At 40.1% G+C, this 27,083-nt stretch overlaps 2 protein-coding genes across 5 annotated transcripts in view; both read right to left on the reverse strand.

The window, feature by feature from the left end:
- The window catches only part of dst (dystonin), a 171,242-nt gene that overhangs the window by 78,773 nt on the left and 65,386 nt on the right, over positions 1-27,083 (reverse strand). For all 4 annotated transcript variants that reach the window (XM_056760083.1, XM_056760086.1, XM_056760084.1 and 1 more), the window contains exons 12-36: positions 24,143-24,262; positions 22,891-22,986; positions 22,675-22,802; positions 20,677-20,770; positions 20,269-20,423; positions 19,274-19,736; positions 18,793-18,921; positions 18,142-18,219; positions 17,888-18,049; positions 16,320-16,424; positions 16,119-16,214; positions 15,910-16,035; positions 13,046-13,198; positions 12,811-12,965; positions 12,524-12,650; positions 12,264-12,447; positions 11,808-11,965; positions 10,646-10,824; positions 10,414-10,552; positions 10,116-10,309; positions 9,869-10,031; positions 9,718-9,801; positions 9,489-9,596; positions 9,291-9,389; positions 1,352-1,498 (exon numbers count right to left, since the gene is read on the reverse strand). In XM_056760083.1, coding sequence (XP_056616061.1) covers positions 1,352-1,498; positions 9,291-9,389; positions 9,489-9,596; positions 9,718-9,801; positions 9,869-10,031; positions 10,116-10,309; positions 10,414-10,552; positions 10,646-10,824; positions 11,808-11,965; positions 12,264-12,447; positions 12,524-12,650; positions 12,811-12,965; positions 13,046-13,198; positions 15,910-16,035; positions 16,119-16,214; positions 16,320-16,424; positions 17,888-18,049; positions 18,142-18,219; positions 18,793-18,921; positions 19,274-19,736; positions 20,269-20,423; positions 20,677-20,770; positions 22,675-22,802; positions 22,891-22,986; positions 24,143-24,262 — 3,642 coding nt within the window. The remainder of the gene's footprint in view (positions 1-1,351; positions 1,499-9,290; positions 9,390-9,488; positions 9,597-9,717; positions 9,802-9,868; positions 10,032-10,115; positions 10,310-10,413; positions 10,553-10,645; positions 10,825-11,807; positions 11,966-12,263; positions 12,448-12,523; positions 12,651-12,810; positions 12,966-13,045; positions 13,199-15,909; positions 16,036-16,118; positions 16,215-16,319; positions 16,425-17,887; positions 18,050-18,141; positions 18,220-18,792; positions 18,922-19,273; positions 19,737-20,268; positions 20,424-20,676; positions 20,771-22,674; positions 22,803-22,890; positions 22,987-24,142; positions 24,263-27,083) is intronic.
- Positions 1,436-9,282, reverse strand: LOC130431208 (desmoplakin-like). Its single transcript, XM_056760087.1, has 2 exons — positions 5,129-9,282; positions 1,436-4,673 (listed from the first exon to the last, which is right to left on the reverse strand). The coding sequence occupies exons 1-2, from the start codon at positions 8,864-8,866 to the stop codon at positions 2,709-2,711; spliced, it is 5,703 nt and encodes a 1,900-aa protein (XP_056616065.1). The 5' UTR covers positions 8,867-9,282; the 3' UTR covers positions 1,436-2,708.

Consider the following 27,083-nt stretch of genomic DNA (forward strand, 5'->3'; position numbering starts at 1 on the left):
AAGCATGTTTTATCACCTTTTACTTGTGTTTACTTGTGAAGTACAGAGTTTAACAATTATTGGTACACTTTGTTTTAAGCAGTCTTTGTTGCAGAGTAGTTATAAAATACATGACTGAGTAATAACAATTCATAACATGAATTACTATAAGGTTTAGAGTTGGCCGTATGAAATAACATTCCTGATCAAAAAATGATTTTATAATCTGTAGTTTTATCTGTGACATTGTTGTTGTTTTATTTTGTTATGGGTTTTACTGTGTAAAACACATTAGTCAGCGGTAGTGGTGTTTAAACATGCTTTAAAAATAAATTGAAATTATAAAAAATTAACTGGACTTCATCTGATATCTCACGTTACACAACCAGTGGCCCCAAACGCCATTTAAGCCTTTAATTACACATTAAAACATAGACATGTCTTCGCATTAGACGACATCTTATATGATGGTTGTGATTGTTGTGTACCTATTATCTGAAGCAGAGTTACAGCAGGTGTACTTTATCACATCAGTTCTGATTTATCCCAACACAACCTTCATTTTGAATCATTCATTTTTAATACCTATAATATTTAATATTGTTAAATATTGGCTGCACTTGGATTGATATTTTGCAATTTTATATTTTTTCAAATAATATTCATATATTTCTAAGGGGTGGTAAATACATTTTGGGGTCACAGTATAGTATATGTATGTAGAAGTAAACAGCAAATGGTTAGATATGTTTTGTTCAGTCACGCAATATGATATGTAACTTGCTCTGTGCTGTGTGTCAGTTAACAGCGCATATAGGCTACCACTGAAAACACCTGATACATGTTAAAATATGCTTAGTACATGTAGATATAAAACTAGTTTAGGCATACAGTGTAATCGATACTGAGAACACATCATTGTTTAAAGTCCTGTGTGATTTGTACAGTTTATCATATGGTTTATATCACATATGTGTTTGATGGAATCATATGCTTGTGGACATTTTTATGAGACTGATAGATGCATCTGTGATTTGACCACTGGCCGTGATGTCCACGAGGACTATAAGATGTCTGCATTGAAGTGATTTTTGTCTGAAATGAACGTTCATGTTTCTATTGACTGGGTAAAATGTATGTGAACAATACAAACATATGAAGATAAAACATTTTTTTTATTTCAAGACTGTACAAAATATGTTGATTTTCAACACAGTCGCAATGGGTATAAAAGAGTCAGTTCTCTGTAATCATTAATACATTGTTAAGATAATAAATGATTGACATTCTCTGTAGAATCCAAAGCTGACCACCTGGTTAAAAAAAATTTGTACAAGAAAATAGAGATCATATATGGACTATATCGATTTACCTGGGGCTTACTAGAGCTCTCAGTACTGGGTTTACGATCACTGAGAGTCTTTCCATCTTTGTTTTGATTCGATTTCATACTGGACATCGAGTTCAACAACTTGTTTACTTTATCACCATGTTCTTTCTTCTCATCCTCAACAGTTCTCTAAATTCAGTGAAAATAAATTGTGGGAGGATTAAAAATCGTAAAACATTAGGCAACAGTTACACAACAAGCTTGGTGTTTCAATAAATCGGAAAACAAGAACTGATTGCATCATGTCTGTTAAGCTCCCAGCCATTTTATGTAGAATGGTGCTTGCCAATAAATAAAAAAATATAAAGAAATAACACATGATAGATCTGAGAAATATCTGAGGAATATATTACAGCAGAAAAAAAGCTATCCAGTTACACCAGAATTAGCTTAATATTTTTCAAGATACATATTATAAGACGTTCTTATAAAATTATGATAAGATACACACTAAAATTGTGTTAGATAATGATCAACCATGCCAACACAGCAATCATTCAAGTCACATACATGTTGGAACAAATCCTCAAACCCACACGACAGTATAGATCCTTTGTCACATCCTTCAAACACGACCTATAGACGGTTTCATCAGACACATGTTCCTGGCCCAAAATTAAGGTCCAAAAATGAAAATTCTGTCATCATTTACTCACCCTCTGGTTGTTTCAAATCTGTATACATTTCTTTGTTCTGCAAAACTGTCCCTTTAACTTCCAGTCTGTGTTTGGTTGTAATATATATCATATTTTATATTGAATTTATATTAATATTAATTAATATTATTGTTTAATATTATTGTTTAACTGCTTTAAATTTAATTAAATTAAAACAGTTCCTGTCCCATAAATGAGGTATGGTCAATCTCAAAAGTGAAGGAACACGTGTTGGTTTACAACGTAGAGAGAGGACGCTTGTGCAGATATAGTGGAGATCTTAAAAGACCGCATTAATGCGATACGAAGTGCGATCAGCTTGTTGGAGGACATTTAAATTCTAGTGTTTACTACCGCTTTAAATTTGGGCCACAAAATGTTTGTTTATGTTTTTGCCTGTAAAGTCGTCTATAGCAGCATTCTACTACCACCCAGTGATACCAGAGAAACTTTTGCTATATTGCGTTGTAGCTTTTCATCTTGGTAATCATCAGGGATTGCTGTAGCTCAACTGGTAGATAGTTTATTAACATCTTCTACAGGGCGCTCAACTTTATATTGTAGCTATAGGTCATAACAGGCTGCTTTCTCAAGTCCCACCGGGTCCGTTTTTGGGGAGAGGACATGCCCCTTTTTCTCCCATTCCTTAAACACCAGCATGATCTGTTTTCATATCTACACTATCAGAAACGTTGATAGGTCCAGAAGTACTGGAATGCTGAAGTATTAGCTGAGCTATGGGACTTTGTAGCTTCAAGAAGCAGAAACCCAGTGTGGCTGTCAAAAACACTCTTTTCTAGAGCTTCCTTGAAAGACATTTTTCGCTTGGTTTTGGGACAGGTGATACATTTGGTGTGGGAGGAGTCGTGTTTAAAATGTGCAGCTGTCGCTTTATCGATCAAGCAATTCTGTATGGCATCTTCCATTAGAACTATTTCTTGACTCTCTGGGTTAATGAGTCCACCAGTGGCCAGCTGAAACTCAAGACACCTTAGTCCAACATCTTTGGGGAACAGGTTCTCTTGCACGGCCTGAGCCACAGTCAACATCTTTCCGCTCTTAGGGTGAATGATCCCATAGTAGGCTTGCTCACATTGTTGGAGCTGTCTTGCAAAACCTTCATCTAAGAGACCTCTGTGTTGTGCCTCCGTGATGAGAATCCTTTCTCCGGATGCCGGATCACAGATGCCTCCGGTGGAGGCCTGTGCTTCTAGCATCCTTAACGCGGTGAGTCTGTCCACAACGTTTTGTTGGAGACCTTTGAAAACCGAGAGTCTTTTCTTCAAAGAAACATCCCAAAGCCCTGCAACAGGACTGTTAGGAACTTTAAAGATTACTCTTCTTGAAATCAGAAGATCAGCAAGCTCAAATATACTGAGTTGGCCACTCCTGTAACTACTAAGCTCTTCTGTTTGGAGAATTTTCAGACTGAGAGCATTCTCCAGGCAAAGTTGCCGTCCACTCTTGTGATCTATCAGGATGTGCAAGAGGCTCCTGCTTGAATCCATGACTGTTGTCTCCTGCCAGTCGCTTTCTAGTTGTGCAAGAAACAGATAGGTTCTCTTGTCAATTTGTCCAGCTTTGTACGCTTCATAGGCAGACATTTTTGCATCATTCGAGGTGTTGATAACTGACACTCTGTGTTTGGTTGATGGAGAAAGAGTGTAGAGGTGCTGGTCACTAATTGGAAGAAGATAGACTCCACCGTTAACATCATACACGCACCCTCTCAGCAGTTCACTATAGTATGCCTTTTGCCCGGTGTCTGGGTAGTGGAAATCTTTTGGGTTACTGACCGGATCATAGAGACTTTGAAGGGTGGCTTTATTTATGAGCCCCTGTTCTAGTGCACAATCCATGGGAACTTTAATGCCAATCAACGAGTGAATCAATCCTCCGGTTGCTATCTGAGTCTCAATAATGGCTCTTCCTTTATGTCTATCTAAAATTCTCTCTTCCATGGCTTGAAACACTGAAAGAATTTTTCCTCCGTAGGTATAACCACTGACAGCTTTGTAAGCGTCACCCATTTTGTCCTTCAGATCCTCACCAATGATACCTTTCTCAATAGCATCTGCAGGAGAGTGACCTTCACCTGTTATAGGGTCAATGATGCAGCCTGTGGCAGCCTGTGCTTCCAAAAACTGGAGAGCGTAGGATTTTGATATAAGTCCTGCTTTAACCGCGTCCATGAAGGACAGCTTTTTCTTGCTGGATTCTACATAAATACCCGCAATCGAGGATGGTTTACCGATAAATTGAGCAAGGTATTCTTCTAACTCCTCCATAGTGATGAGGCCAGTTTGCAACTTGAGTGCAATTTCCTCTGTTATTATTCTGGTTTTTATTAACTTTTTAATACTAATATGTCCTCTGAGACCTTGAATTTTATGGGTAGTAGACTCAATTTTCAGGCCTTTTAATTGACTTGAAGAGCCAGAGTCACTGAATGACTCAGAAACAGTTTGGCTTCGTCCAGAACTTTTCTCACGCTCAGTAATCTCACTCTGACTTTTAGCAACCTTTACTTGGTTTGTCTGTTTTTTATATTCAATAGTCGGTTCATTCTTCTTGTCTTTCTCGTTCATTACTTCGATTTTGACCTTTCTTAGTTCCCCCAGGACTTTCTCCTTTTCCAGCATGGATATCTGTAAGCAAAATTATTGATGCTATTAGACCATGTAAACACTTGTTTACTTAAAGAAGATTTAATATTTTTCAGTAGTCATTGTAGGGTTAAATATGGACAAGCCAACCCATTTGTTAAAATGCATCTTTGCTGGCTGGTTTTAGTTAAATATGGACCTTTTTTTAGGTTAATTTATGCCGACATATGGGTTTGTCATATTTTACCCAACCATGGGTTGAAAACAACAAAGCATTATTAGAGCATAAACGCACTACACATTTACTAGAAGTTAAAACATTTCTCTATTTTAAGATATAGAGGTAAATCTACAACAAGAATAAAATCTTACTTGCCAAAAGGGAAAAAAGGAAATGTATGATCTATTTTCCAGTACCGGTAGCAAGCTTGTCTCTTATATAGTACTTCTACTTCAACAACATTTTAGCGAAACTCTGAATATATTATAAGTCATACCTTAGAGCTCATTTTCATCTTTGTCAGCTCCTCCTCTAGGCTCCGCTTTGCTTCTTCACAAGACGCAACAATTTGCTTAGTCAGCTGAAGTTCGGTCTTGAGCTTGGCCAACTCGTTGTCTTTAGCACACTGATGATTGGCTTGACCAAGGAGCTTCTGCTCAGAGCTCACTTCCACCTCAAGCTTCAGATTCTTCTGCTGTAAAGATTTCATTTCTTTGATGTAGGATACTATTTGCTCCTTTAGAGACTTTGCTTCTTTTTCTGAGATCTCCAGTTTTTTATTGGTCTCAATCAACATTTTCTTTAGCCCTCCTATCTCATTTGAACTGTCTTTCTGAATACTGTTGAGCTCATAAATACTAGTGTTCACCCTGATTTTGTCTGTTTCTAACTGAGAAACCTTTGATTTTGCTTTGAGAAGTTCCAGATCAAGAATTCCCCTCTGTCTCTCAGATTCGTCAATGCGAGCTTGTAGGTCGCCGAGTTGCTGTTTGGCCTCTAGCTTGGCTTTTGTCGCATTGGCGATTGAAGCTTTAAGCTTTTCAACTTCTTGAGAAAGCTGTTTGTTTTCTCTCTCTGCTGATTTGACAGATTGTGAGTGCTCCGCAACAATTTGCTTAGTCAGCTGAAGTTCGGTCTTGAGCTTGGCCAACTCGCTGTCTTTAGCACACCGATGATTGGCTTGACCAAGGTGCTTCTGCTCAGAGCTCACTGCCACCTCAAGCTTCAGATTCTTCTCCTGTAAAGATTTCATTTCTTTCATGTACGAAACAATTTGCTCCTTTAAAGACTTTGCTTCTTTTTCTGAGATCTCCAGTTTCTGATTGGTCTCCAACAACATTTTTCTTAGCCCTCCTATCGCGTTTGAACTGTCTTTCTGAATACAGTCGAGCTGATAAATACTAGTGTTCCCCCTGATTTTGTCTGTTTCTAACTGAGAAACCTTTGATTTTGCTTTGAGAAGCTCCAGGTCAAGAATTTCCCTCTGTTTCTCAGATTCGTCAATGCGAGCTTGTAGGTCGGCAAGTTGCTGTTCGGCCTCTAGCTTGGCTTTTGTCGCATTGGCAATTGAAGCGTTAAGCTTTTCAACTTCTTGAGAAAGGTGTTTGATTTCTCTCTCAGCTGATTCGACAGTATGTGAGTGCTCCTTTGACCTCCTGTCGGAGTCTTGTTTTAGACGCGCTTCTTGAAGGGAAAACTTTTGCTCCATTTCAGCCTGCATTAACTGCAGTTGAGTCTCATAGCCTTTCTTTTGTAAGTTGAGTTTCCCTTTTAGATCATCAAGCATTTTTTTACAATTGTTCAGTTGTTCTTCAAGCTTTTGTGACCTTGACTCAGCAGAAGATGCTTCTTTTTGCTTCTGTCTGAGGTCCTCTTGCGTCAGTTTTAACTTGTGCTTCAACTCTGATATTTGGAGATTCAATGCTGAGATTTTTTCTTCTGCTGAGCTTCTTTCCTTGTGAAAGGTGACTAGTTCTTGTTTTAAATTCAGTACTGATTTATCTGCGTTAGAACTCAATTCTCGTATAACAGAACTTTTTCTTTGAAGTTCGGCCTCCGACTCTCTGAGTTTGGACTGAGTTAACTTATTCTCTTCAGTCACACGCTGCAATTCATCTTTTGTTCTTTTTTGTGTTAAACTGAGATCGTCAAACTCAGATTTTAAAGCCTGTAACTTCTGGTCAGCGGTGTGTTTATCCCTCTGAAGAGATGAGATGTCCTGTTTCAGGCTGACTGTGGCTTTCTCTGAACATCCACTGATCCTGCTGATAGTCTGCTTACATTTCATGAGCTCATTTTCAAGTTCTCGCATCTTTGAAATGTTTTTCTTACCCTCTAATGACTCTCTTTGAGAGTCCGCCATGTTTTTTTTTAAAGTCATGTTCAGGTTATGTATTTCTACTTTCTGTTCCTGAACCTTGTGGTTAGCCAGATTCAGCTCTGATTTCAGGTTTATGTTTTCTTTTTCATAGTTGGTGATGGTCATTGTGAGAGACTTGATCTCTTGCTGCAAATCAAATGTCTTTTTTGACTCCTCATTGTAACCTTTTAGTTTAATTTGAAGCTCATGGGATATCTGCGATTTGTTTAGAAGCTCGTCTTCCACTATTTTCATTTGAGATTTTGCACTTTCTGCTTGAGACTTGAGTATATGAATTTGCTGTTCCTTACTACCAATCTCTGTGTTTGCTCTATCGAGTTCAACTTTGACATTTTTTGTGGAGCGTTCTTTGTCCATGTTGACCTTCTTCAGTTCTTCTACTTTCTTAGTTAGCTGAATCAGCTGTAAGGATTTTTTCTGTAGCTCCGTTTCAAGGTTTTTAACCTTGACTTGAGCTTCCTTCTCATTTCGTGTTTTCAGATTAATTTCGTCCTTGGCTCTATGCAGTTGCTCCTTTAAAACGTCAGACTCACCATTCAGGGCTTTAATCTTTTGTTCAGCGTGGGATTTGTCTTGCTGGAGGGACTCGATACTTACCTTAAGATGTCGAGTATCACTTTCCAACAACTGATTTTTTCGATTCAGTTCATTCATCTTAAATGATATCTGCTCTACTTCAGTCTGTTTGGAAGACAACTCATCTTCCAAGCACCTCAACTTTTGTGAGCTTTCCTGCTCATAGGAGTTCCATTGTAGAAGTTTTCCTTGGTTGACCTTGAGCTTTTCTTTTATGCCATCAACTTCTGTTTTATGGAAAAGCACTCTTTGCTCCAGAGCAGATTTGTCTCTCTGGAGCGACTTGATTTGTTCTTGAAACACGTAGACAGATTTCTTTAATTCAGAAGATTCCTGTCTTAACTCCTCTGATTTTTGTCTAATGTTCGACCTGTCTGCATCCATTTCTGCCTGAAACTTCAACAACCTGTTGTTTGATTCATCTATGAGTTCCTTAAAGCGCTGTGCTTTTTCCTCGGCCAGATTCTTATGAACAACAACTGAGTTCAATTCAGATTTTAAAGTCTTGATCTCATTTTCGGCTCGCTTCTTGCCCATCACAAGATCCTCCATCTTTCGATGCAGGATATCCGCCTCGGATTCTGAATGGAGCATCTGAGAACTGGCTGTAAATGATGACAGCTGTGCACCTTCCTTGCTGAAACCCAGCAAGGATTCCCCTTGCTTCATTCTGACTTCTGACTCCATGATTCTCACATGGCTTATAAGCTCCGCCTCGACATCTTCCTTGGCCCTCAATTCTCGCTCCAACGTACGACTGTGCTCCTCAAGTCCCTGAACGTCACTGTCCTTACGTCTTAAGTGATCTTCAAGCTTCTTGCGGGCCAATGTACTCTCCTCTATGCTTTTCTTAAGGTTGCGAAGACTGTCTTCCAGGGAGGCTTGTTTAGCCTCAGATTGCTGAACCTGTTGCCGGGCACGATTCAACTCTTGTTCAACCGAACCCTTGCTTTTGATTATACCTTCTAGTTCGTGGCGGTATTTCTGTTTTTCATACTCAAGCTTTGACTTCTGTAAAGTCAAGTCTTCTATAGACTTCTGCTGCATCTCAAGATCTGTTCCCAGGATTTCCAGCTGCTGTTGTCGGTTGGACAGTGAAGCCTCAAGCTCCAGTAACTGACTCCGGAGCCTGGAAATCTCCTCTTCATTCGCAGCTTTCTGCAATTCCATGTTCTCAGTCCAGCTCATGTACTCGGCTCTTTCCAATGATATCCTTCTCTGAAAAGCAAGACAGAGTAATCTTCTAGTCAGCTGCGCGAAAGACATAAGGCGATTCATGTTTACTTACCAATAAACGTTGAAAATGCCCTACCACCACCACTGCATATTTGTGCATACTCCTCAGCCTTATTCATGGCCTCTTCAGGCCATGCTTTATCTCCAAGAGACAGGGTCACCAGCAATGATACAAAATACAGCACTGTATGCTGTTTTGTATCTAAATGCCCAAGCATAAGGAAGACTTGTATTGCAAAAAATGGTCATAAAGTGTGGTAAAAAAATGTTTGTGGAGTATGTTAAAGCAAACATTGTCCAGAATAGTGGCTCGCCAAAAGCCAGATAGTAAATCCCTGTGTTAGAGTGTTTGTTATAGTTTTCATGTGTCATTGTACTCGAATAACACATGGCTGGGAGCATAACATCGCTAAGTTCAAAGCAAAAAAAAATTGCATTGTCCACCACAACATGTTAATTACCCTACCTCATCCTCCTCTGCCCTCTTCAGGGTTTCACCTGCAAACTTCACATACTGTGTCATGAGAGTAACCAGGGCAGTGTAACGTGTACGAAGGTCCATAAACTGAGGATGGAGATAAAGAAAGTTCAAACATGGTCAAAAGAATTGTTTAATTTGACCTGTTTAAATGGTTCAATATCTGTGAACGTTTCCTCTCTTAACCTCTTGCTGAATGACATCAGAGGAACTCTGTCTCTTCATCCTCTTTACAGGAGACTTATGCTGAGATTCAACCATGGCTCTGTAGGTCATCAACTGTAATTCACAGTCCTTAAAGAAGAGACACAAACATGAAAAACCTTTACATAACTCCTAACATAACATATAATCTGTTTCTTAAAAGCACTGAAATGATAACGTGGTAAACAGATAGTAATTCCACAGTGCTTACTTTCACTCCAATTGCATACTGTTCAGAATACTTCTGACACTCTTCAATTTTGCTCTGTTTCTGTTCAATATCTGCCACTAGAACCTGAAAATAAAAGCAATTTAAAGCAAAACAATAACATGAGATGTAAATACAACTGAGTTTTTCATACTTTCTGTTGGTTAAGGAACTCAGCCAGAGCTTTGCTGTCCTCAGGTTGATTCTCTTGGGCCTTGAGCTGTTTGGTCTCCATTTCTTTGATCCACTCATCCAGGCTGTTGTATGTGTCTTTATAGTACTTGAGAGACTTACTGATGCCTTCCAGGTCTCTGAGCCTTAACATAATGGAAAACAAACTCATCGATCAGTTAATGAACAAGACCACATCAAGCTGGTGTCTAACATGACGGCTGAGCTACCTGTTTTCGATTTGCGCATGAATGTTTTGCCATCTCTCTTTCAGCTGGTCGGCCTTCTCCTTGTGCCAATCCAAATCAAAGTCTCGCTCGTTGTGAGTCTTGAACATGCGTTCGGTGATCACTCGAGCCTTTTGAAGCTCATCCTCCAGGTCATGAAATACTTCACGTCTCTCATCGATTTCAGACCTCCATTGCTAAAAATAAATAATGTTTATCGTAGTCAATAATATATGAATGCATTTAATAACACAAAAACTGTGATGTGACAAAATGATCATCAAAGCAACATTTTTGTTACCTTGAGCGTGCTCATGGCACCATAAATGGATTTGATGTCGGCATTGATTGAATCCTCCTCACACAACTTAGCTTCATAAAGTTTGACCAGAGCTTCTGCGCTCTGACTGTGTTTTACCACCAAACTCACTGTCTTTAGCCTAAAAGAGTAAACGCCATTATTTGCAGCGTTTGTCTATTTCGGTGCTTCTTTGCCATTTTTCTTTATATCAAGAGTTATTTTAACCACTCACTTCTCTAGGTAGATGCAGCACATGGAGTACACCTGGTTCATGCTCTGGGTGAGGACATTGAGCTCAGAGGAAAGTGTGGGGATAGACGGAGAGGCGCCTGCTTGTCTGAGGAAAACCTCACACTTCTCTTTCAGGATCTCAAGGTCTTCCTTAAACCTATCCAGATCTAACTTTTTCTTCTGGTTATGGGAAAAAGATCAGACATCAGTTCAAATCAGGATGAGATTTGTGAATTTTTTGTTGTTGACACTTTTCAATAAAATACATTACAAACCACATATAGTAGCATTTATAAGAATAATAATAACTTTAATAACCTATTTTGGAATTCCATTTTTAACACTAATTTAAACAGAACCAACAGACACAGACATTCTGATGTTTCAGTTACCACATGTATTCATTTATATATTCAATGATAATTCTGCCGGGAAACATCAGATGTTCTGCAAAAATGTTCACACATTTGAGAATAAGTAGCCTTTATTATTATTTTCTACGTTTTGATAACGTTGATGACATCCAAGTAAATGTTTGCTATAAAGTGCACATTTCAACTTATATCAGAGCACGTTTCATCCAAACAAACTGTTCAAGCATTTTTAAATTGTTAACATGACATGAATGTTTTCATGGCTTTAAAAGATACGTTGTGCTCTAGTTTTCTGCAAAAACATTAATCACGTTTGACAGCAATACTGTGAGGATCCGCTCCCCTCATCATCACGATAACTGTTTCTAGTCAAGTTTGAAAACTTCAGCAATTGGCACTTGATGACACTATGCCGTGTTTGAATTTTAGACACTGGAACTAGAATCATCATGTGACCTAGATACTATTTACGATTTGATCATAGTTTCATTCACGTATTAGGTATTGTATATGATCTATTTATTAAATACGAAGTCATGGTGGTGATAGGGGGCTTGTTTTTCCCCCATCCACCAGGGCTTAAAATATTAAAACATAGGCACGAATAAAAAACATAGGGGGAAATCCCCCCAGCAAATAGCACACTGGTTAAAAAGGAAATAAAAGCTATTTAGTGGAATCCAATTGCAAAAATATTTAAAAGGAACATCTGCGGTCAGATTTCGAAAAGTCAAGTAATTGCAAACTTAACTGCTAACCGCTGAGGGGGGTATACTTTGGTTCACAAACCTCTTGTTCAGTGATTTGCAGCATGCACTCCTGCAGGTCATCTCTGTCCAGTGGGGTGCGGATTTTCCGAATCAGCTGTTCCTCGTGAGCCTCCACCCGCATGCGGAAGTTGCGCACCTCAGATATGAACATGTTGTAAACAGACTCCTCGTGTTCTTCTGTTGACCAGCAGAGGGCAAAACATTCAAAAGCAGAACATTTCACTCCGCAGACAAGGTCAATTTGCTGTACAGCGAAAACCTTCATTACATTTAATACTGGCTCACAAGACTTCCATTTTATCACTGTAAATAATAAGTATAAAGTAGTTTAAAATAACACATTTTATAAAAATCCTTTATAAAATGCCGAAGTCTCATTTCTAATGGTCAATGCAGCTTGAAAATTTCGAAATCATATTGGAAATAACCAACTGTGTTTGTCCTAAATTACTATATGTGGTGGACAGTGACGTGCCTCTCTCAGCAGATGTGAGCAGCTCCTCATAATACTCCCTACACGCCATCACCTCCTTCTCCAGCTGTGTGCAGTCAGCCACTGTAAAGACCTCGGATTCATCGCTGTCCTTCAGAAAGTCCTCAAAGTGAGACTGCAGACTGCTCAAAACCTGCTGGTGGTCACCCGGCAGCAGGGTCTTGATCTAGAGAGAGAGATGTGAACAATTTACAGTTAGTTTTGATTTGGGGTTGTAAAAATATGTGCTGAAAGGTTCATACCGAGGCGACGGTGCTTTTGCGGATGGCACGGATGTCAGTCATCAGATAGTGCCAAGATACCACGCTCTTCATGTTAATGTGAGAGTGATGCCACAATGCCAGAACATTCTGATACAACTGCTCAATCCTGATGGTGTGAGACAAAAACAATCATGAAAAACAATCCATTTCATACATCTGCGTAGATCGTTGGCTGGGAAAGAGATCAATATGAATTCTGCCAATTCTGCATCTCTAGAAGGATCATTGTTTTTGCCGAATTTTAATACAGAAGGCCTTAATCTCACCTGCTTGCCATTTCTACAGCCTCTTTATTAGGCGGTGGCACATTGAAGCAGACTGAAGGTACCATGGCCTCATTTCCAGAGGGATTGATAACTTTCCACTTGGCTCGGTGAGAATTGCTCACGAGGATACATTCGTCTTCTTTGCCGATGGTGATCTGATGATAGAGATGAATTAATAAAAATAAGCCTCATGGAAACTGCTGCATGGATGAAGCATGTGTCACAGTGAATGTACCTCGATCTGACGGTAATCGCAGATGGCTTTCACAGGTATGGAGCTCCTGATGGGATTCTCAGGGTTTCGGGCTTTGAGTTGAACAACAGACTTTGCTCGTCCCACTAATCCACCCACAGTGCTGCTGTATTTCAAGAGCTGTTCTTTCTCATCCTGTATAGACAAAAAAATCAACATTATATATGAATTTCTCAATCTGGTTCTTTTAGTAACTGGTTCTGGTAGTATACAAAGGTTATTTTGTTTGCTAAAATAATAATTTTGAAAACCTTTCTATTCATTGCATCGAAAAATTGATATGTTGTATGAAAATGAAACTAAATAAAAGTAATTTAAGCTTTAAAATGATAAAATAAACAAAAACTAAAATAAAAATAACATTTATGCTAAAAATAGCTAAAACTTTAACCAAAATTAACATAAAAACTATGAATCAAACAATCAAAGCGAATTTAAAATATAATAAAGTTCAAATGAAAACTTTAATAATATAAGTCCATTTAGGGAAGTTGTGCCACTCGGCGGCCATCTTTGAATACGGCCCTGTACAGTTATTACGTAATTTAAACAAGACGTGAATTGGAATACTGATATTTCTACAATCGCCTGCTATAATCCCAACTGAACAAAATATTAAAAAACAATTTTCAACGTTTCCTATGATCAAATTGGGCTTAAAACAATATTTTCCATGTTGGAAAATCCCAGTGGGGATCCCTCGCCGTGGGGAGTCCCCCGGGGAGTAGATCGGCTCTGCTGTTCCTGCCTGGCAAAGCAGCTCAACACACCGTCAATTCGAGGGTGGTGAGGACTGCTGAGTATACTCAACATTGCGTTTAGCCTTGACGCAACGTCGGTTTGCCGAACACCATCACAAGGAGGGTGAGAGCGGCTGCAAGAAACATACAGGGAGATTGGAAACTCTTTTTGGGAGAATGTTGGCGCTAGGCCCCCGGAGGGACCTAGCTGTTGTTGAGACGGGGCAGGAACCGTCCCTGGTCGACCGGCCAGCGATGTCATGGCTGAGGTCGGCACGAAGGTGGTAATCTCCCTGGTGTCTTCCCGTCAGGACCGCTTGTGCTTCCGCGACGGCTGCTGACGGGGTGGAGGTTTCCTCTTTGACGTCGTCTTCCGGTGGTCCGCCTGGTGGGGGGGCGCCGGAGCTGACGTAACAGAGGACCGGGGCTGCTGGGGAGCAGACACCGCAGGGGATCTCAAAGGCCTGTTGGCGGCCGAGTCACGGCAGGGTGGGATTTGGCTTATCGCCTCCGTCTGCATCGTCGAGAACTGCTTGGAGAAGTCCTCGACAGTGTCACCAAACAGCCCACCCTGCACTATAGGGGCATCGAGAAAGCAAACTTTCTCAGCATCCCGCATCTGCGTAGGGTTGAGGCAGAGATGTCTCTCCTGGACCACGAGTGTGGACATCATCCGACCCTGGTCCCGCGCGGTCACCTTAGTCGCCCGTAAGGTGAGGTCAGTGGCGGTGCGGAGTTCCTGCATTAACCCTGGGTCAGTCTTACCCTCATGGAGTTATTTCAACGCCTTGGCCTGATGGACCTGCAGGATGGCCATGGCGTGGAGAGAGGAGGCAGCCTGACCTGCAGCATTATAAGCCCTCGACACCAGAGATGCCGAAGTCCTACATGCCCGGGATGGGGGTCTAGGTCGACCTCTCCAGGTGGCCTCTGTCTGCGGGCACAGGTGCTCCGCGACTGCACATGCACCTGGGACATGTCAACTTAGCCTCTAGCTGCCCCACCATCGAGGGAAGAGAGGACGCTCAAACCGGTTTGAACGAGCCGAGAAAGGAACATTCCAGGTCTTACTCAATTCATCATGCACCTCGGGAAAAAACGGAACCGGGGCTTGTAGTAACGCTCAGACCCCAGGTACCATGTATCCAACCGTGAGCGTTGGGGGAGAGGACATCTCGATGTCCGCTTCCTCCTATGCTCGTCCTCCCTTGGGAGGGAGCTGCAAGGATTCGTCGTGATCGGATGCCAGCAGATCGCCCTCCGATGCTGCAGTAGACATCTCATCATCATCACGCACCGTTTCCGGATACGTGACTGAGGATCCGGATGGCTGGGAGCTCCATTCTCGGGAACGTTCAAATGAGCGTGACGGGGTGAGCGGTCCGCCAGCACTTGCCTGACGGATTGGCGCTCATGGAATTCCAGGCCTTGGCCATTGTCGTCACTGCACGGGAAGCTAACGAGGTGGTGGCTGGTTCTCGGAAGAAGACAGCCATCCGTGACCGCAGTGTCTGAATGACCATCTGCCCGCAGTGCGGACAAGATGTGTCCACGAATGCTGCCTCAGCGTGCTGGACGCCCAGACACTTAAGGCAGACATCGTGTCCGTCCCCCTCCTCGATGAGGGTGCCGCACCCACTAGAACAGCGGGACATGCCATGCTGGAGAAATTTGCTATTTTGTAAATGTATTCAACACCTCTGGAACCACCAAGACGCCCAGGTGAAGTTGCTGCAGGAAGGGACAGTCCGCTGCACCACGTCGTAAGTCCAGTAGTTATCTTGGATCGAAGATCAGGATTCCACGAAGGATTCATTAGCGAAGGCTCCGAAGAACAAAAGGTGAATGAATGATGCACGCCGTCTCCCCTTTATACCCGGATATCTGGAGGCGGAGTCCGTCATGCAAATTTCCTTTCGCCAATTTCATTGGCCTGATTCAAAACCAGTCGAAGCGATAGGCTCTCAAGGGCGAACCCCATCTGTCGGTTCGACACAAGGTCGAGAGACCGACAGAAAGGAAACCAAACATTCTCAAAATCTGTTTCAGTATTTGTCTTTAAAGAATCTGGTCCTCAATCACAATGTGGAAGTGACCTTAACTAACCATAGACTCTTGAATCAGATCCTCCAGCCGATGTAAACTGCTGGTTCTGTCACATCCATACTTCCTTTGAATGGCATCTTGGAGACTCTTAAGGTAATCCAGAGACTCTTTGGCATCGTTGAAAAACTAAAGAATAACAGAATGGGTTTGATATAAACAGTCATTATAATGTTTCACGGAAGGATGTGTGTAGTGTAAACGTGACTGACATCAAAGTAAACAGCGTTGTCTTTCAGATGTTGCTCCACACAGTGACAAAGCTGCAGTATCCAGCTCCATTGAGTCTGCATGGCCGCTCTATATGCCTGAGGATAGTAGAGAGATCAAAAGAAATGTTATCATTGTTTTTTTTCATTATTTCAAACACATATGTTCTCAGGTTAACTCAAAAGGAGGAGCCCGTACTGTACCTCGATAGTCAGCCTGGCAGGATGATTATCCAAAAGCAGGTTTTCTGCTTTCTCCTGGACTGACCTTATCACCTCTTCCTTATCATCCAGTTCTCTCATGAGATCCTGCAGAAAAACAGAGACAATATTAGGAATTCATGTCTTGGCACAAGACTTGACTGTGACATGCAGAGACAAGTCGAGGTTATATAAGACTTTACTAGTTAACATCAAATCCTCATCATGATTGATGTCTACAGCGCTGACACATTTAAAGGCTGTCTTGACAGGTTCAACAGGAGAGGACGTGTTGACTTCTGTCAAAAACGTGTTCCCTCATACCACTTTAAAGCTTTGTCTTTATTAAGCTCATGTACATTTAGTGTCATCACTGATGAATAATTAACACATTTTATTCAATAAAAAACTGTGTTCAGTAAACCTCCAAGTAACACGATATTAACCAAATATTATTCATCAAATTACCAGCTAAAACTAAGTGATGAAGGGCTAAAAATTTTATGTTTAGTACAGATGTTTAAAAAATGTGTTTCCAAAACATCCGAAAAAAAAATTTCCATTCCATTTTCTACCGCTTATCCGAACTACCTCGGGTCACAGGGAGCCTGCGCCTATCTCAGGAGTCATCGGGCATCAAGGCAGGATACACCCTGGATGGAGTGCCAACCCATCGCAGGGCACACACACTCACTCATTCACTCACGCACTCACACCCTACGGACAATTTTTCCAGAGATGCCAATCAACCTACCATGCATGTCTTTGGACCAGGGGAGGAAACCGGAGTACCCGGAGGAAACCCCGAGGCACGGGGAGAACATGCAAACTCCACACACACAAGTCGGAAGCGGGAATCGAACCCCCAACCCTGGAGGTGTGAGGCGAATGTGCTAACCACTAAGCCACCGTGCCCCCCACATCCGAAACTTATTGATAAAATTATTATCAATTTGTGTACTATTTGTAAAGAACATAAATAATAAGAGAACAATTTAAGTAAGTGAGTGCTCAATGGAAGATGGGTGAAAGGACAAAGGGCCATTTCATATTTTAAGCGGCCAAGGCCTTTATATGAGTTAAAGAGGAGTGACATTATTATATAGAGATATGAAAATGTTATCTGGGTACCATTATCGTCTTTGTAATTCAAGTATACTTTGATTTAAGATATTCAAATATGTAGAAATCAACATATGAATGCGTTTACCTACCCCTGTATGAATGGCATTAAATAAACTATCATACCATAAAAAAAAGGGTACTATTTGAATAAAAAGCTAAATAATGACCAGGATAATTACCACTTTATTTTCATACAAGATAATCATTTTATATTTTTAAAGGATTCACTTCTGAAACTTGACTGATTCATTGAAATAAATCTATAAGAATTTAAACAAAATAGTGAACACATCAAATATGGGCAGCATATACTTTAAATCCAACCCGGTGATCAAGCCAAGGGGAGGCTAAGCATCACACTGACACGCATTTTTAAGTGGGCAAGCGCGTCTGTAACACTCTTCGGCGTGATACTGGGTTGGTAAAACTATGTGGCTGGAACTTACTGAATGGTAATCCCTCTTTCGTGAGATGTTACTGTTCCGCTCGCTCCAGTCGAAAGCCACTTCTTCTTCCTCTTTCTCATTGAGCCAGATCAGCTCCTGAGTGGCACGTGATACAAAGTCATACAAGCTGTCGAGGTGTCTCTGCCTCTCGATGGAGGATTTCTGAAAACACATGAAGACACTGAGACACAAAGCTCTTCTGTAGAGAAGCGGTAGAAAATGGGAAGTCTAAAGTCTATCTACAGTTACTGTACCTGCAGTCTGGAGTACTGGCTCTCTAACTTGTTCAACTTCTCTGAGTAACTGTGTTTCAACTGCCCAGTCATCTGAATCTGTGAGAATAGAACAAGGGTAAAGAAGATACATTCAGTTTTGACGGATGGAAAATTCACTTCTTCTGTTTTCATGCTTTTTTTATTATACTTTTGGCCTTTTATAGAGCTTTCCAGAGCCTTTATGACGGCTTAATATCTACTAAACTAAATGTCTGAGTAGAAAAACAACCAAAGTCGATCTAATTGGCGGTGATCCCAGTTACCATAGTAACAGATAAAGTTACTATACAGACTTTATGTCACAGCTTTAAAATGTAAGTTCAGATATGTAAATCCTCTAGTGTTCGTCTTCTCAGATATCTGCAGAATATATTCTGCTTCTGTCCAGTTCTGCCCAGTATAATATTTTTTGTCATTTTACATAATTATGATTCACAGAAATATCCCAAAGCAAAATTAACCTGCACTCACTTTATAAGCAAATTGTGAGTATTCTATATACTGTATTCTATAGCAGTGTAAAAAATGTACATAGGTGCCAAACGCTTACTGTACATTCTTTGGATCAAAACGAGTAAATGATGACGGCAATTTCTTTTTTTTATTATATCAAAATATGCAATGTATTACCTCACTCATTTTGGCTTCTTTAATGCTCATCTGGAACTCTTCGATGGCTTTGTACATGTCTTTATAGTTTTCTAAATTTGATTCAACACTTGGCAGATCGGATCCCCACTCCGCCTGATCCAGCTGAACCTTTAATACACCAAAACAAAAACCTTTTAAAACAGAATCGAAATTTTCTCACTTTACACTACCAGATTTTTAAAGCAATCTTGTCTTCCAGTAAAAGTCTATGTATAACAGCAGTTTTCTTGTTGTAAATTCTTTAAAGCGTAAACCTCTCAAAACTGTTTAAATAATGTACACTTAACTATTTGCCATCTGATAACGAAAATAAAAATGTTTAATAAATTCTCTCATTTTACGATCATATTTAATATATATAGTTAAACATTTAAATATTTCCACTGCAAGAAATGGAGAAAGATGGAGAAAAGTACATCTTACAGGTGTGATGACAAAAATGATGATTGAAGAGACTCACGTGCATTTCCTCCACCCAGTTAAGCAGATCCTGCACAAACTTCATATTGACTTCATCCTCTGTCAGGTTTGGATCCATGAAGGATGACTTGAGCATGGGCTTGCGGATCTGCATGTGTTTGAACTGCTGAAAGACGGCAGGCTCCATTCCTCCTCCACCTCTACCGTTGAGGAAAGCTTGAACCGAGGTGGGCTGCATGCCTGGGGTCAGTGCAGGGGTCAGTGCCGGGGTCAGTGCAGGGCTGTGGCCACTGCCCATCGTGACCAGGCCTCCATGTGTGAGCGCTGAAGTCAGGGCGGGAGAAAGTCCAGCGCTGAAGTTTTGTGAATAGCCAGAGTTCAGGCTCTGCGTGATGCCGGAGATCATCATCTTGGTCTGTTCTGAGGTCAGTGTGCGTCCTTTATTATACACACAGGAACACTCCGTCCTTAAAGCCAACAGTTCATCTCTGACTTTTGACACCCTGAGGAACAAAGACAAGGTATGGTTACAAGAAAAAAATGCACTGTGTCATCCAGGCGAGGACTGGCCATCGGACATTCTGGGAGTATGCGCTAACGTATGGGGCCGGAACGGACGCTTGGGCCACTCAGACGGACGCTTTATAAATGTGATTGCACGCAATACTAATGCAGAAGACACGTATACATACCACCACCACCCCCCCGTCGTGGTTGAGTGGAGTGGGTGCTAATTTGCATCATCATCACATTGCATATAATGTGTCTGCGTATACTTAATGAAGCAGAGTTGTAGAGTTACCTTCAAGCTATTATAAGGCAGGTGAAATGTTTTCACAGAAACAAAACTTTAAATATTAGTATAATTAGTATTAAGGGATAAAATTGTTGACCACAAGGGGACTTTAAACAGTCTACAGTTGGCAAATTTCCATATGAAAATTTTAGCATTTTAGTATAAATGCAATAAACTTATTTAAGTTATAAATATGAGTTATGATCTACTGCAAGTTTCTTTTATTTAAATTGGATTACCTTTGAACAAGTTGATCAGCCAGGTAGAATTTGCTGTCCACTAGCAGTTGAATATCCACCACTTGCTGTCTTAACAGATTCTCACACTCCAGCAGATAACCGGCAATCTCGGCTTCATTCTGAAACTGAATCCCTGATTCCAGCCGCTTGGCATCCTACATGAGATTTTAACAATGGTGTAATAATAAAACATCTGTGTATGCTTTGAACAGCAAAACAAAATTTTCATTTTCTTTTTTATAAACTTTCAAAGAACGTTTTAGAAAATCTTAAAAAAAATATATATATTTTCCAAAGCTAAGAAACCGTTTTAAACCCCAAACAAAACATAAAAAACGTAATATCCTATGCGGGTTTGCTTCTTAAGTAAATTTATTTTTATATTTTTAAATGCTGAACATATCCTACCGACTGCAGAGCCGTCCTCGCTAGGGCTAATTTGTCCTCTCCTGTTATGCAGTCTCGCTGGACTCTGTTTGCAATTTGTTGTAGCATCTCAAGTCTAAAAAAAAAAAACAAAGATCATCACACTCAAAACACAACTGCGGTCAAACCAAACATCAAATCATACAGAAGTCCACGTATCATCTTCAGCTTGTCCCCAGAGTCCAGTGTGTGGATCTCACCTGGGTCCATACACAGAGTTGAAATTGAGATAAAGTGGTGTGCTCGTGAATGGCTCGTGGACACCAGAGAGCAGATTTTCAGCCGAGCCAAGGCTGGTCAGAGTGCTGTCACTCACTGATGACGTACTACTGCCGTAAACCAGGTTGCTGTGCATCATAACAGACTAACAGTTTCTTTGGCTGACCCAGAGAATGGCATTTACCACCCCTCTGTCAGCAACCCAGACCCCACCGGCCATCAACGATGCCCCGCAGACAAACGCACAGACACACGCCTTCTGAGACGGCACGCTTTCAGTGCCTGTTATCTATATTTATAGGCTCATAATGGAGGCGGGACAGCCAGCCCCTGATATTATTACCCCCAGGTAGAACGCTAAGCGTTCCTTTCATTTAAGACAGATTATCCAGCACAGGTTCAGACAGTTATGCTTAAAGAACACACATTCCTCGTCCTGTGATCCGAGTATTTACACATAATCTAATGAAAGTGTAGTAAACATTAACAGTATGAGTTTGTTTCAAAACGTCCATATACACTGTATTTCCACAGTAGGTGCTTTCCAGCATCAATTTTCCCCAAAAATATTATCATTAGGTGTGTGCACACCTTCCTTCTGTTGTCAATTGTAATCCCAAAAGTCATACCAGGTGCTAGGCAATACAGCTAAAACAAAAAAAAAAAATCTCAATATTTGTAGTCCTTTCATAATATTGAATATATCTTGATACTTACTGCATATGGCAAAACTTTTCCATGCAAATCGTTTATGTAATTTATTTAAAAATATATATATTTTATATATACAATAACATAGGATGAGCAAGTTAGAAGAGATAATGGTTGTGATCATTCAGCATCAGCACCACTCTTTATCACAAATGTCACTGCACAAATCAACTATAGCCAAAGATATTAATTTTAACAAGATGCGCCACTGCCGTTACAATGACTGGCGAGAAATGCAACGCGAAGGAAGTCCCTCCTTTCAGTAAAATGAGCCAATCATCAATCAGTAAAGACTGACAATTCTCTGGGCCAGGGCTCTTGTGAGGTGCTTGTCAGCCTGTGCGCAGGCGCAGTAGATGAGGCGACATGGTGACAAGGTGACTTTTAGCGCAATTTAAGCTTAGCAAAGCAAAGTTATGATACAGTTCATGTCATGTTTAACCATTGATTGAAAATATGCTGTTTGACTGTGATTTTAGCCTAAATTTTAGAAATATCTGTCTCCCGTTCAAGTAGATAGGACTGTGGACTTGCTATGATGAAAATAGCCACCCTGAGGCATTGCAAACATGGCCGCCGAGTGGAACAACTTCCGTAGACGTGTCACATTTTCCCTCTGTTTCTCCCAGTGTTTTTCCCCGGACTACATTTCCCATGATCCCTCACGCTCCCAAACCTGTGTCGCATTTGTAATCCCCACACCTGACCGTCATTAACCTCATCATGGACTATTTATACGCATTCTGTTTAGCCCATTATTGTCCGGTAATTGTTGAACGTGTTATTATTTAAGGGTATTCGTGCAGGTCACACCGGACTTAATTTCTTATGAACCTCAATTTGTGCCCAGGGACATTGCCATGCTAGAATAAAGATCCTCTCCAAACTGCTGCAACAAAGCTAAAAGCGTTACTATAAAAAAATGAATTTATCAATTAAGTTCAAATTCAAATAAAAAATAACATGACATTCTTATCTCGGGCTCACTTCTTTAATCTCTATACACATTCATTAAAATGCATCAGATCAGCACAGACACATTTTTCATACCTCTCCACCTCAGGCCTCAGGCTCTTCTCTCTCTCCAGCATAGCCACGATCAGCTTTCCCCATTCCTTCTCCACATCATTAGGATGATAGCCTTGAGGGAGCTGAATCCGTCCAAACTCAATCCACATCTACAGTACGTACCAACATAAAGCATACAGTTTCAAACATGTGTATAGGACATATATACAGCGCACGTAACAAATTACAGATGCAAACCTCTAGCATTTTGTATAGATGTTTTATTTTGGTCTTTTCGTTCTCTTTAGGTGGTATTTCGTTCTCTTTAAACTGAAGATATTGTGTATAAAGTGCCTGTAAAAGGAAAGAGAATGGGTCAAAGCTAAATCAAGAGTGAAGTCATAATACAAACATTAACAGAAGAGTCACAGTCACGGGTCTGATGGTCTTGGTTACTTTTTCAAGAAAAAATGTCATTACTCCAGAATTATCTGGCTTGTTCACCCAAAAACTCCTCATGCACAGAAATCAAATGCAATTTGGTTAAAGGGACAGTTCACCCAAAAATGAAAATTCTGTCATCGTTTACTCATCCTCAGATTGTTCCAAACCTGTATAAATGTCTTTGTTCTGCTGTACATAAAGGAAGATATTTGGAAGAATGTCAGTAAACAAACAGATCTCATCCCCAATTTACTCCCATAGTATTTAATTTCCCTATTATGGTAGTAAATCCTTTTGGTTACTGACATTCTTCCAAATATCTTCCTTTGTGTTTAGTAGAACAGAGAAATGTATCACGTTTGGGAACAACCTGAGGGTGAGTAAATGATGACAGAATTGTCCTTTTTGGGCGAACTATCCCTTTAAGATAGCTTTAGGGTGAATCTTTTATGACATCATCTCTACAGAAGGTTATATTTCAAAACCAACATCAAACAAAATGCATTATCTTGGACTGATTTGTGACTTTACTATTTCTCATGGACATTACAGCAAAAAAGCACACATCTAAGTATACGTCACAGTATGTCACAGTAATTTACTGTTGTATTGAATTTCATTCAGCGTGACAGGCTATAATTCATCAAAACAATTTACTTTTCTTGTAAAATGTTCTTATATAACGTTTTTATGACCTTTAAAAACGTAATAGCTACATGACATATTCCTACTGAAATTTGTGAAATTTGTGAAAAATACAATTCCTGTCAACATGACCAGTCAAAATCTTAAAGCACCTGCTTTCTCTTACACCTTTATATAAAATAAAACATCTCTTACATGATGTTAACATGTTCAGGGTTAACTACCCTCTAAAAACAACATGATGATTAGCATTGAGAATAATTTTTGTTTTTGTTGTAATGATGAAAATGTGGGTAAAACTGTCACTAAAAATAATGCCAAAATGCAAATAAACCAGGAAGAATTTGTTTGTTAATTCTGGGTGAATATGCTTCTCCCATTCGTTATGTGTATAACACCATGAAGATTTGAGACGTCTCACCTTTAGTTCAGCAGGATTGCTGGGAAAGTTTCTGTCCATCATGACAGTCACATTGTGTTTGATCCACTGGCTGAGATACTTCACCATGTTCTGATATTCAACCCATTTAATATCCACATCCTGCGCCACAAATAACATACGTCATTTCAAGGTCTGGATAGTTTACTGTAGCCTCAGTATATAAAGCATTAGCACAGTCGTTCTGATACTTATTGCTTTCATCAACTTGAATAATAAAGAGGATTTCATCAGCATACTGAGTGTGGTGAAATATTTCCTATATTTCAGACAGTATGAAACACCGTTCTGTGAATGACTCCAAGAAATCAAGAGAATCTGTTCAAACGTGCACCTTATTTTAATTCCTGCCTAAAATGCTTTAATCTCACTGCAAAGGAAAACCAGAGCCTCGTGTAACAAAACACACAAAAGTTTATTACAATAAAATAAACTAACTGAAACTCGACTATTATCTTGAGTAAATCATTGAGATGATTGTTTGTCTCCTCAGAAAAGAATCAGACGTAAAACAGCAGATGAGGGACAGGCTTTGTAAGTGATGTCATTCTGACATCTCAACACCTCCAGCTATCATCTCTGCTTTTATTGCTCATATGGTTTGACATTAAATCTTAATTTTAGACGTCACTCTGAGAATTCCAGTGGTAAAAAACTAAAAACAGTTACTATTCAATTAGCACGTTTAAACATCCGTTCACTAAAAAACAAATCCTTTTTGGGAAATGACCTCATCACCAGTAACAAACTGGACTTCATGTTTCTAAAATGAAACTTGGTTAGATGATAGTTGTAGTGCTACAATCCTCACTGAATCTGGCCCCCAAACTTTACTTTTATAAATGTTTGCAGAGCTGTTATGAGAGGTGGAGGAATAGCTGCTCTATTTAAAGATCACTTTGACTGCAAGCAAGTTTTACTTGGTGACTACCTGTCCTTTGAATACTTGAGTATTGCTTTAAAAGGTGCACCACGCATTCTGTTTACAATTATTTACAGACCTCCCAAATACTCCCCAGTCTTTGTTGATGATTTTTCAGAACTGCTATCAGCTATTTCCTCAGAATTTGACTGCTTTGTTATTGCTGGAGATTTTAATATTCATGTAGACAAGACAGAAAACAACACTGCAAATGAACTTTTAAATGTTTTAAACACTTTTGATCTGATCCAGCATGTGCACGGTCCCACACACAATCGTGGACACACTTTGGATCTGCTCATTAGCAAAGGTCTAAACATTTCATCCACTATTATTAGAGAGGTGGGGCTGTCTGATCATTTCTGTATTTTCTTTGATATATCAATCAGTCCTGCCACTGAAAATAGACCCGTCTCTATAAAAAAGAGATTCATAAATGAGAACACCAGTGAGCTATTTATGAATGCTATGTCTTTGTCACCGAGTATATCTGCAGACTCTATGGATGTTCTCCTCGATAGCTTTAATGCAAAAGTTAAAAATGCAATGGATGCCATTGCTCCAGTAAAGGTCAAGGCGATAACTGGCATGCGTAAAGCACCATGGAGAAACACACCAGCATGAAAAGAACATGCAGAAAAGCAGAGCGTATGTGGCGAAAAGCCAAACTTGAAGTTCACTATAACATCTATAAAGACAGTCTGCATGCCTTCAATGTTGATTTAGGCAAAGCTAGACAGAATTTTTTCTCTAACGTTATAAACTGCAAAATAAATAACACTTGCACTCTTTTTGCAAGTGTAGAGAGACTAACAAATCCCCCTAGTCAAGTTCCCAGGGAAATGCTTTCTGATGACAAATGCAATGAGTTTCAACTTTTTTCCTTGAAAAGATCAGTAATATCAGAATGGAAATCAGCAAATCTCCATGCAGCAGTCAGGTCAGTCTGACTCCAGTACATCAGAAATTATTAACTTTGTCTGCATTTCAGAAAATTGATCACAAAACCATGGAGGAACGGTACAGCATCTTAAGGTTTCAACTTGCAGCCTTGACACACTTCCCACATCCTTTTTCAAAAGAGTGTTTAACTGTTTGGATGCAGATCTCCTAAAAATAGTTAATTCCTCACTGCTCTCAGGAACTTTCCCAGAGTCCCTAAAAAATGCAGTGGTTAAACCTCTACTTAAAAAGGGCAATCTAGACAAAACCTTACCGTCTAACTACAGACCAATATCAAATCTTCCTTTTATAGGCAAGATCATTGAAAAGGTTGTCTTCAATCAGCTGACCAAATTCTTGAACTCAAATGGCTACCTGGACAATTATCAGTCTGGTTTCCGTCAGCATCATAGCACAGAGACAGTGCTCATAAAGATAAGTAATGATATTCGATTGAATTCTGATTCAGGCAAGATATCAGTTCTGGTTTTACTAGATCTCAGTGCTGCTTTTGACACGGTAGATCACACCATACTCCTACATAGGCTGGAAAACTGGGTAGGGCTTTCTGGGTTGGTACTTAAATGGTTTGGGTCATACCTTAAAGGGAGAGGTTACTATGTGAACATAGGCAACCATAAATCTGACTGGACACCCATGACTTGTGGTGTTCCACAGGGCTCAATTCTTGCTCCGCTCCTCTTCAATTTGTTTATGCTCCCACTTGGGCAAATAATGAAAAAGTACCAAATTGCCTACCACAGCTATGCAGATGACACTCAAATCTACCTATCCCTCTCACCCAATGACTACAGAACTATTGACTCTCTTTGCCAGTGCATTGATGAAATTAACAGCTGGATGTGTCAAAACTTCCTTCAGTTAAATAAAAACAAAACTGAAGTCATTGTTTTTGGTAACAAGGATGAAACTAACAAGGTAAACACATACCTTGACTTAAGAGGTCTAAAGACACAAAGCAAGGTAAAAAATCTTGGGGTCATTTTGGAATCTGACCTTAGTTTCAGCAGTCATGTCAAAGCAATAAGCAAATCAGCG

Source organism: Triplophysa dalaica, chromosome 11 (assembly GCF_015846415.1).
Source record: "Triplophysa dalaica isolate WHDGS20190420 chromosome 11, ASM1584641v1, whole genome shotgun sequence".
NCBI classification, from domain to species: domain Eukaryota; kingdom Metazoa; phylum Chordata; class Actinopteri; order Cypriniformes; family Nemacheilidae; genus Triplophysa; species Triplophysa dalaica.

Bases quoted from the DNA above. Each gene is read 5' to 3' on its own strand.
- LOC130431208 (XM_056760087.1), bottom strand. From the start codon at position 8,866: ATGAATCGCCTTATGTCTTTCGCGCAGCTGACTAGAAGATTACTCTGT. The intron at 4,674-5,128 runs GTATGACTTATA...TTTTGCTTACAG, and splicing joins AGATGAAAATGAGCTCTAAG to ATATCCATGCTGGAAAAGGA.